This window comes from Nerophis lumbriciformis, linkage group LG25 (assembly GCF_033978685.3).
Source record: "Nerophis lumbriciformis linkage group LG25, RoL_Nlum_v2.1, whole genome shotgun sequence".
In the NCBI taxonomy this organism is placed as follows: domain Eukaryota; kingdom Metazoa; phylum Chordata; class Actinopteri; order Syngnathiformes; family Syngnathidae; genus Nerophis; species Nerophis lumbriciformis.
The window spans coordinates 36,439,948-36,451,802 of NC_084572.2; the positions used below are offsets into that span (position 1 = coordinate 36,439,948).

General features: G+C 40.7%; 1 protein-coding gene across 1 annotated transcript in view; it reads left to right on the forward strand.

Moving 5' to 3' along the window:
• Positions 1–332: 332 nt before the first annotated feature.
• hyls1 (HYLS1 centriolar and ciliogenesis associated) overlaps positions 333–11,855 on the forward strand; it is a 19,554-nt gene continuing 8,031 nt past the window's right edge. The window contains exons 1-3 of the mRNA XM_061984322.2: positions 333–727; positions 1,004–1,100; positions 10,832–10,933. Of these exons, the coding sequence (XP_061840306.2) occupies positions 1,010–1,100; positions 10,832–10,933 (193 nt within the window). The 5' untranslated portion in view covers positions 333–727; positions 1,004–1,009. The remainder of the gene's footprint in view (positions 728–1,003; positions 1,101–10,831; positions 10,934–11,855) is intronic.

Consider the following 11,855-nt stretch of genomic DNA (forward strand, 5'->3'; position numbering starts at 1 on the left):
TTTTTAAAGGTTGCATTACATTATTAACTGTCCCATGTGATCAGCCAGTGCGATTGGAAGTCCATGCTCAATTATTGCCTCCGTAAATAAAACTTCGGCATTTATCACATCCAAATAATCTGTTTGGGCGACGAAAAACGTTGAAAGTTTTCCACTTGTATCGCTAGCAACGGCATTAGACTTGTGTTTTTTTGTCCCAACGTGGTCTTTTACATCGCTAATTCCTCCGTGTCCGATCGAAAAATCTTGTCTGCACAAGGTGCAATTCGCATAGTTTTCACCCTTTTTTTTTTTTTTTAATTAATATTAGATATATAACAACGGGCGGATGGCGGGCGGGTGCAGTCCTGATCAAACGTTACATCGGGTGGATGGCGGATGGTTGATGACTTTCTGACGCGGTTGCGGATGAAATAATTGCCTATCCGCGCATCTCTACTATGTATATATTAACACAAACAAAATTAGTGAAAATTGATAGGAAAAAAAAAACGTCCTCTATTGCGTAGACTGTTACTACGATCTCCAGCCGCTAGGGGCGGTAGAGTGGTAGAGCAGCAGAGTCTCCGTCAGCAGCCGGAAGCGGAATTAGACGCGCCGTGGCGTCTTTTTCAAAAAGTTAACAGTCGTCTCCTGGGAGCTCGCCTGTGCCTTTAAACAACACAACTACAGTCCAGACAATAACACAACAACACAAGTCAGCGAGTCGAGACAATAACACAACACGGTAAGTTTCTCTTCGTGTCTTGTGGACTGTAGTTAACAACACCAGCTCGCGGCTAATAAATTAGTTTAAATTAGCTTCCTCGCTAACGGTGACTTGACGAATATACATTGTAAAACAGAATATGTTGTCAAACAGCGGAAACACATGGAAATAATAATAGTAATTGAATCAGGACATTATTTCCATGTGACGTTACTAAATGTAGAATCCCGTGTTCATTTTAAGCGTGTTAAGTATTTCCGCCCTGACTCCCAAGTATTTCCGCCCTGACTCCAGGCCCCAATGGACTTCTCGGAAGAGGAACTGGAGACGCAGCTCGCCCTGCTGGGCCACACTCACGTCCCCAAGGAGAGACTGAGAGAATTCAAGCAAGGTGAGCTCTGTTTGGTCAGTGGGCTTCAAAAGTAGACACTTGGAGAATTGGGGTCATTTTCCACACTGTGGGGTGTGTTCCTTTAAGTCGGTTCTTCTCAAAGAGTTGGCCACGCCCACCTGGAGGAACGTGCTTTATCAGTATCATGCGTCAAAACCTGCTCATTGTAGACCAGGGGTGCTCATTACGTCGATCGCGAGCTACCGGTCGATCTCGGAGGGTGTGTCAGTCGATCACCAGCCAGGCATTAAAAAAATAGTCCTAAAAATGAGCGATCATAAATCTTCACTATGACGTCACTTTCGTCACTTGATTGACATTCACGGCACCCGGTGGTCTTCTGAGATGACGCTGGCTGCTGCCAGCTCATTAAAATTACCGACTGGAAGGCGAGAAACACTTTATTTCAACAGACTCTGGCGCTGTACCTGTCGTCAAAACTCCAAAGACCGACTGCACAGTTGCACAGTTGCGCTAACAAAATGAGTCTCAGAAAGCTGGCGTGCACAAGCTAGCAAGCTACGGAGTTTGCCGACAATGTATTTCTTGTAAAGTGTATACAAAGGCGTACGGAAGCTGGACAAATTAAGATGCCAAAAACCAACCACTTTCATGTGGTATTGGACATAAAGGAGGACTTTTTTCTCCTCCATTCGAAAATGCGGACGTTTTTAGCACCACTGTCTAATTCCTATCAATGCAAGTCATCAGAATCAGGTAATACACCAACTTATATTCTTGTCTTCATGAAAGAAAGGAATCTATATGTGTTAAACATGCTTGTATTATCTTTAAACACCTTTAACTTATTAACAATATTAACTATATGTGTTAAACATGCTTGTATTATCATTAAACACCTTTAACTTGTTAACAATATTAACTATGTGTTAAACATGCTTGTACTATCTTTAAACACCTTTAACTTATTAACAATATTAACTATATGTATTAAACATTCTTGTATTATCATTAAACCCCTTTAATTTATTAACAATATTAACTATGTGTTAAACATGATTGCATTATCATTAAACACCTTTAATTTATTTACAATATTAACTATATGTGTTAAACATGCTTGCATTATCATTAAACACCTTTAACTTATTAACAAAAACATATATTTCATAAATAAGTAAATATAAATTATATATATGAATGAGGTAGATCCCCACGACTTGATCAATTGAAAAGTAGCTCGCCTGCAGAAAAAGTGTGAGCACCCCTGTTGTAGACCATTAGTCCTGACTTCCTCATTTTGATTTATTAAAAAAAATCAGCACAAATTGCATTAATTCTTGTTCATGTATTTATATATGTATGTATATATATATATATATATATATATATATATATATATATATATAATGTGTGTATATGTGTGTATGTAATATACTGTATGTTTGTGTGTGTGTATATATTAGAGATGCGCGGTTTGCGGGCACAACCGCGGAGTCCGCGGATTATCCGCGTATCGGGCGGATGAAATTTTAAAAAATTAGATTTTATCAGCGGGTCGGGTCGGGTCGGGCGATTGAAATTAAAAAAAATTAGATTTTAAATAGATTCAGGCGGGTGGCAGTTAAACCAATTGGGAAATATATATACATAGTTAAATGTTGTTACCCACATACGAAAAACGAGCAGGCACCTGCTGCACATGCCACAACAGAAGGAAAAAAAAAAAGAGATGGACACTTTTACGGAGCGGAGAAGGCCCCCGACGCCTCGCCGGGGTCCGGGACCGAGGCCCCTTCCCCCGAGAGGGCCCCACCGGGAGCCGTAGCTGAGGCGATCCGCGAGAAGGGCCCGACGCACGTCCAGGGTCACCACCGCGCCCACCGCACCGACACCCCGCCTCGTCCGCCTTCGCCGCAGCCGGCGTCACGCGCAGCAGGTAAGCAGCTTACCTGCCCGCCACCCCCGTGGCCGGGGGCTCGTAACAGGGGTCACTCCGCGCGCTCCGCCCGCGCAGCTTACCTGCCCGCCACCCCTGTTGCCGGGGGCGCGTAACAGGGGTCACTCCGCGCGCAGTGCGCTCACGAAAGGGGTGGGGCTCACCCTGGTTGATATAGACAGCAGGACGGTGGCCATGGAAGTCGGAACCCGCTAAGGAGTGTGTAACAACCCACCTGCCGAATCAACTAGCCCTGAAAATGGATGGCGCTGGAGCGTCGGGCCCATATACCCGGCCGTCGCCGGCAGTGAGACGCGCTTGGAGGTGCGCTCAGCGCGGCTCCCATATGATTGCGCACTGGTGTGCGTCTGGGTCGTGACAGCGTGGCACGCGAATGTCTGTGCTGCGTTGGATCAGTCTCCTTTCTTTAACAGGCAAAAGCTTTATAACCTCACTAATGCCTTGCATCGTCTATATTAGATATATAACAACGGGCGGGCGGATGGCGGGCGGATGCAGTTCTGATCAAATGTTAGATCGGGTGCATTGCGGATGGTTGACGACTTTCTGATGCGGTTGCGGATGAAATAATTGCCTATCCGCGCATCTCTAGTACTCTAGTATATATATATGTATATGTATGCAGAGGTGGGTAGAGTAGCCAGAAATTGTACTCAAGTAAGAGTACTGTTACTTTAGATATTTATTACTCAAGTAAAAGTAAGGAGTAGTCACCCAAATATTTACTTGAGTAAAAAATGTTTTGGAAACTGTGGACGTTGTGTCCTCCGGACCAAAGAGGAAAAGAACCATCCGGATTGTTATAGGCGCAAAGTTGAAAAGCCAGCATCTGTGACGGTATGGGGGTGTATTAGTGACCAAGACATGGGTAACTTACACATCTATGAAGGCGCAATTAATGCTGAAAGGTACATACAGGTTTTGGAGCAACATATGTTGTCATCCAAGCAACGTTACCATGGACGCCCCTGCTTATTTCAGCAAGACAATGCCAAGCCACGTGTTACATCAACGTGGCTTCTTAGTAAAAGAGTGTGGGTACTAGACTGGCCTGCCTGTAGTCCAGACCTGTCTCCCATTGAAAATGTGTGGCGCATTATGAAGCCTAAAATAGCACAACGGAGACCCCCGGACTGTTGAACAACTTAAGCTGTACATCAAGCAAGAATGGGAAAGAATTCCACCTGAGAAGCTTCAAAAATGTGTCTCGTCAGTTCCCAAACGTTTACTGAGTGTTGTTAAAAGGAAAGGCCATGTAACACAGTGGTGAACATGCCCTTTCCCAACTACTTTGGCACGTGTTGCAGCCATGAAATTCTAAGTTAATTATTATTTGCAAAAAAAAAAAAAAGTTAATGAGTTTGAACATCAAATATGTTGTCTTTGTAGTGCATTCAACTGAATATGGCTTGAAAAGGATTTGCAAATCATTGTATTCCGTTTATATTTACATCTAACACAATTTCCCAACTCATATGGAAACGGGGTTTGTACATTGTGGACGCCGTCTTTGCTCCACAGTAAGTAGAGATGTCCGATAATGGCTTTTTTGCCGATATCTGATATTCCGATATTGTCCAACTCTTAATTACCGATACCGATATATACAGTCGTGGAATTAACACATTATTATGCCTAATTTGGACAACCAGGTCTGGTGAAGATAAGGTCCTTTTTTTTTTAAATTTTAAAATAAAATAAGATAAATAAATTAAAAACATTTTCTTGAATAAAAAATCAAGTAAAACAATATAAAAACAGTTACATAGAAACTAGTAATTAATGAAAATGAGTCAAATTAACTGTGGACCAGCAGCACGCACAATCATGTGTGCTTACGGACTGTATCCCTTGCAGACTGTATTGATATATAATGTAGGAACCACAATATTAATAACAGAAAGAAACAACCCTTTTGTTGGTGCACTAATTATAAGTGTATCTTGTGTTTTTTATGTTGATTTAATAAAAAAACAAAACGATACCGATAATAAAAAAAACGATACCGATAATTTCCGATATTACATTTTAAAGCATTCATCGGCCGATATTATCGGACATCTCTAACAGTAAGTCTTTGCTGTCGTCCAGCATTCTGTTTTTTGTTTACTTTGTAGCCAGTTCAGTTTTAGTTTGGTTCTGCATAGCCTTCACTAAGCTTCAATTACTTTTCTTAGGGGCACTCACCTTTTGTTTATTTTTGGTTTAAGCATTAGACACCTTTTTACCTGCACACTGCCTCTAGCTCAGGGGTCGGCAACCCAAAATGTTGAAAGAGCCATATTGGACCAAAAATAAAAAATAAAAAAATCTGTCTGGAGCCGCAAAAAATTAAAAGCCATATTACATACAGATAGTGTGTCATGAGATATAAATGGAATTAAGAGGACTTAAAGGAAACTAAATGACCTCAAATATAGCTACAAATGAGGCATTATGATGCAATATGTACATATAGCTAGCCTAAATAGCATGTTAGCATCGATTAGCTTGCAGTCGTGCAGTGACCAAATATGTCTGATTAGCACTCCACACAAGTCAATAACATCAACAAAACTCACATTTCATGCACAACCTTAAAAGTTTGGTGGACAAAATGAGACAGAAAAAGAAGTGGCATAAAACACGTCCTAGAAAGTTATACATGTAAACAAACTACGGTGAGTTCAAGGACCGCCAAAATTAGTAGGACAAAACGGCGCTCGCCAAATACTTGAATCAGTGGAGCATGTTTAATATAAACAGTGTGCTTTATAACAATTAGGGAGGTTTGTGTCATGTTTGTCCTCCTACAGAAACCATATTACAGCAAAAAATAGATTGTTTTCCCCTCATCTTTTTCCATTTTTCATACATTTCTGAAAAAGCTCCAGAGAGCCACTAGGGCGGCGCTAAAGAGTCGCATGCGGCTCTAGAGCCGCGGGTTGCCGACCCCTGCTCTAGCTGTTTCCGACATCTACAAAGCAATTAGCTACCTGCATACCTGCCAACTACTCCGGTTTTCCCGTAATTAGTACGGTTTTCATCAACCTATTCCGGGTTACGGTTGCAGTGATAAAAAATACGGTTTTTCATTAATTAAAAAATTTTTTTTTTTTTTAAGTTTTATTCACGAAATCGCGTAACAACAATGACAATCGACACTGCTTCCCGTAACTTCCTATCGAGCCATTCCGAATGCCATGCGCGAGGCTATTTATAGCACCGCTGCCAAGCACGAGGCCATTGTTTCCAAACGAGCGAACGATCATGGAATCAGCCGGAGAAAAATCGCATACGAGTCTTAAACCGAAAAGAAAACTGCAGTCATTCCGTGAAGAATATTCAAAAGCCTATCCGGGAATAATGATCCGTTCCAAAAAGGGTGAAAACTACGCGAATTGCACCTTGCGCAGACAAGATTTTTCGATCGGACACGGAGGAATTAGCGATGTAAAAGACCACATTGGGACAAAAAAACACAAGTCTAATGCCGTTGCTAGCGATACAAGTGGAAAACTTTCAACGTAAATTTGGATTTTAGCCACAAAAAGGTAATGACACCAATGTTATCTATTGGAATTGTTTAGTACTGTTATACTGTTAAAAGTGTTTATATTATTTATGCTTTCAAGTCCAAGTTGAAGAAATCTTGTTAAGTGTTGACAGCATAACTACCAAAATACAGAAGTATGTCCTTAATATTTTTGCAGTGCTATTTCTGTTGAAAAGTTAAAATGATTACATTAGAGATGTGATGTGCCACTTTTCAAGTGTCTGATGGCTTAAATTCATTTTCATTAATTTTTCATATTTTGAATTCTTTTGAAAGGCTTACAAAAAAACTACATTTGAATTGTAATTCCATGCTATTGACAGGACTATTAATTTTAATGAAGTTTGCTTACCATGTTTACAGTATGATAATTGTGATAGAAATGTGAATTTTAGGCACAGAATATTTTTTACAATTGAACAAGGCAGTAGATTATACAAGCTTGGACAGAAAGTTAATAATGACACCAATTTTTTTTTAATGGAATTGTTTAGTACTGTTTTACCATTTGTTTACTGTAAAAAGTGTTTATACTGTTTATACTTTCAATTAACAAATTGAAGTCTTGTGAAAGGTTGACAGGATAACTGGCATTAACTGTCAAAATAATTTCAAAGCTTACAGAATAAACATGTCAATCAACCCATATGATTTTTGCTGTAATATTTTTGTTTTGAAAAGTCACTGTGACTGATAGAAAAGTGATGGTTTTAGCAACATTTTAACCTGTCTGAATGCAATCAATCATTTTGCGTCGGGGGGCTTCTTCGCCCCCCCTGAACCCCCCACCAGGACTTTGTCCTGGACCTACCGGGGCCTTCGGCCCCTGGACCCTGTCTACTAGGTTTTTCTGATTTCAAAAGTTGGCAGGTATTAGAGATGCGCGGATAGGCAATTATTTCATCCGCAACCGCATCAGAAAGTCGTCAACCATCCACAATCCACCCGATCTAACATTTGATCAGAACCGCATCCGCCCGTTGTTATATATCTAATACAGACGATGCAAGGCATTAGTGAGGTTATAAAGCTTTTGCCTGTTAAAGAAAGGAGACTGATCCAATGCAGCAGAGACATTCGCGTGCCACGCTGTCACGACCCAGACGCACACCAGTGCGCAATCATATGGGAGCCGCGCTGAGCGCACCTCCAAGCGCGTCTCGCTGCAGGCGACGGCCGGGTATGGGCCCGACGCTCCAGCGCCATCCATTTTCAGGGCTAGTTGATTCGGCAGGTGGGTTGTTACACACTCCTTAGCGGGTTCCAACTTCCATGGCCACCGTCCTAGCTGCTGTCTATATCAACCAGGGTGAGCCCCACCCCTTTCGTGAGCGCACTGCGCGCGGAGTGACCCCTGTTACGCGCCCCCGGCAACAGGGGTGGCGGGCAGGTAAGCTGCGCGGGCGGAGCGCGCAGAGTGACCCCTGTTACGAGCCCCCGGCCACGGGGGTGGCGGGCAGGTAAGCTGCTTACCTGCTGCGCGTGACGCCGGCCGCGGCGGACGAGGCGGGGTGTTGGTGCGGTGGTGACCCTGGACGTGCGTCGGGCCCTTCTCGCGGATCGCCTCAGCTACGGCTCCCGGTGGGGCCCTCTCGGGGGAAGGGGCCTCGGTCCCGGACCCCGGCGAGGCGTCACTTCTCCGCTCCGTAAAAGTGTCCATCTCTTTTCTTTTTTTTCTTCTGTTGTGGCATATGCTGCAGGTGCCTGCTCGTTTTTCGTATGTGGGTAACAACATTTAACTATGTATATATATTTCCCAATTGGTTTAACTGCCACCCGCCTGAATCTATTTAAAATCTAATTTTTTTTTAACCACCCGACCCGACCCGCGGATAAAATCTAATTTTTTTAAATTTCATCCGCCCGATCCGCGGATAATCCGCGGACTGTGCGGTTGTGCCCGCAAACCGCGCATCTCTAGCAGGTATGTACCTGCTGCCACCTACTGATATGGAAGAGTATTACTCTGCCGAGCTCTAGACAGCACCGACACTCAACAACAACACATCATTTGCAGACTGTAATTACTGCTTTGCAAAAATATATTTTTAACCCAAATAGGTGAAATTAGATCATCTCCCACGGCACACCAGACTGTATCTCACGGCACACTAGTGGTTGAAAAACACTGGTCTACTTCAATGCTTATGTCGGCAGCAGAGGTGGGTAGTAACGCGCTACATTTACTCCGTTACATCTACTTGAGTAACTTTTGGGATAAATTGTACTTCTAAGAGTAGTTTTAATGCAACATACTTTTACTTAAGTATATTTATAGAGAAGGAACGCTACTTTTACTCCGCTACTTTTATCTACATTCAGCTCGCTACTAATTTTTATCGATCTGTTAATGCACGCTTTGTTTGTTTTGGTCTGTCAGACAGACCTTCAAAGTGCCTGCCTTACTGGTGACGTTTCACTCCGTTCCACCAATCAAATGCAGTCACTGGCGACGTTGGACCAATCAAACAGAGCCAGGTGGTCACATGACCTGACTTAAACAAGTTGAAAAACTTATTGGGGTGTTACAATTTAGGGGTCAATTGTACGGAATATATACTGTACTGTGCAATCTACTAATAAAAGTTCCAATCAATCAATCAAAACTGTGAAGGAAAAAAGACCATTTTTTATTTCAACCGTACATCCCGTCAAAAGCCTAAAGACTGACTGCACAGTTCCTGTCTTCACAATAAAAGTGCCGCTCCATTGCGCCTGCGCTTTCAAAATAAGAGTCTCCGAAAGCCAGCGCAAACAAGCTAGCAAGCTACGGAGTTTGCCGCCAATGTATTTCTTGTAAAGTGTATAAAAACGAATATGGAAGCTGGACAAATAAGATGCCAAAAACCAACCACTTTCATGTGGTATTAGAAAGGAGGAACTTTTTTTTCTCCTCCAATTGAAAATGTGGACGTTATCATCACTACTGTCTGATTACAATCAATGCAAGTCATCAGAATCAGGTAATACACCAACTTATATTCTTGTCTTCATGAAAGAAAGGAATCTATATGTGTTAAACATGCATGTATCTAGGGGCGGCATGGCGTAGTGGGTAGAGCAACCGTGCCAGAAACCTGAGGGTTGCAGGTTCGCTCCCCGCCTCTTACCATCCAAAAAAATCGCTGCCGTTGTGTCCTTGGGCGGGACACTTCACCCTTTGCCCCCGGTGCCACTCACACCGGTGAATTGAATAAAGAATGATAGGTGGTGGTCGGAGGGGCCGTTGGCGCAAATTGCAGCCACGCTTCCGTCAGTCTACCCCAGGGCAGCTGTGGCTATATAAGTAGCTTACCACCACCAGGTGTGAATGATTGATGGGTGCTACATGTAAAAGCGACTTATGTATATTCATTAAAACACCTTTAACATTTAAACAAAAGCGGCAAGATAAATAAATATAAATTATATACTTTATGTATATATATATATATATTGTCTGTCTATCTGTGTTGGCCCTGCGATGAGGTGGCGACTTGTCCAGGGTGTACCCCGCCTTCCGCCCGATTGTAGCTGAGATAGGCTCCAGCGCCCCCCGCCACCCCAAAGGGAATAAGCGGTAGAAAATGGATGGATGGATGGATGATGTGTGTGTGTGTGTGTGTGTGTGTGTGTGTGTGTGTGTGTGTGTTACTCATCAGTTACTCAGTACTTGAGTAGTTTTTTCACAACATACTTTTTACTTTTACTCAAGTAAATATTTGGGTGACTACTCCTTACTTTTACTTGAGTAATAAATCTCTAAAGTAACAGTACTCTTACTTGAGTACAATGTCTGGCTACTCTACCCGCCTCTGGTCGGCAGTTACGGTAACGTTCTTGTCGGTCTTTCTACCGTTCGACGGTCCGTGAAGGCATCGCAGCCGCTGACGTCACGTGACAGTGACGTGTGATTGGCTGCAATCAAGGAAGTGTTCGTCGTCGTGACGCTCGAAAGTGTAAACACGGAATACATTGTAAGTCATTACATTCACTGTCATAACCAACTTGTTTGGTTAGCGAAGACTTTCTTTTTATTACATTCATACTCCTACATGGCGCCACTTGCTCCTGCTCGCTTGCTAATTATCGATGTACGAACTATCAGGTGTACCTATTGAAGTGTCCGTCGGTGATTATTGGGGTGAAGCTGGCGTCAAAACGGAAAGAAACGTATTTATAAAGTGTCCATTGGTGATTATTCGGGTGAAGTTTGCGTCAAAACAAACAAAATGTATTTATTTAATGTAAAAAAAACAACAACTGATAAGTAATCAATCAAAGTTGTGTTGTCAGATCTTGAACTGTTGATTCAAAATGGCGGCTGGCCGAGTTCATCTTCGACCATGAACATCAAAGCACAACAATGGAGGCCGCCCGCCGTCACCAAGGAGAAAGGTGACATGTCAGTTTTTTTGTGACTAAACTACAGTATATTAAATGTGACTAAATAAAATAAATGTAACTAAATAAAAGATATAAAATGTGACTAAACTAATTATTTTAGATATGAATAAATCAAATATGACTTAACAAATATATTACATTTTTCTAAAATATAATAAATCTGACTAACTATATAAACTGTAACTAAATAAAATATATTAAATGTGACTAAAATATACTAAATAAAAACAAACAAATGTGCATAATTATTTTACATGATTAAATAAAATAAATATGATGACAAAAATATATTAAATTTGTCTACAATATATAAAATGTGACTAAATAAATATATTACATGTGACTAGATCACTACAGTATATTAAATGTGTCTAAATAAAATATATTAAATGTGACTAGGTAAATATATCAAACCTGACTAAATAACTACAGTATATTACATGTGATTAAAATAAATGTAACTAAATAAAAGATACAAAATGTGACTAAACTAATTATTTTACATATGACTAAATAAATTAAATTAAATATGACTTAAAAAAATATATATATAAAATGTGTCTAAAATATAATAAATGTGACCAGATAAATATATCAAATGTGACTAAATAAAATATATTAAATGTGACTAAATATATTAATCATGACTAAACTACAGTATATTAAATGTGACTACATATATTAAACATGACTAAACTACAGTATATTAAATGTGACTAAATAAAATATATTTAAATGGAACTAAAATATACTAAATAAAAACAAACAAATGTGACTAAACTAATTATTTTACATATGACTAAATACGATAAATAACTAAACAAATATAATAAATGTGTCTAAAATATAATAAATGTGACTAAATATATTGAATGTGACTAAATATATTAAACATGACAAAACTACAATATAT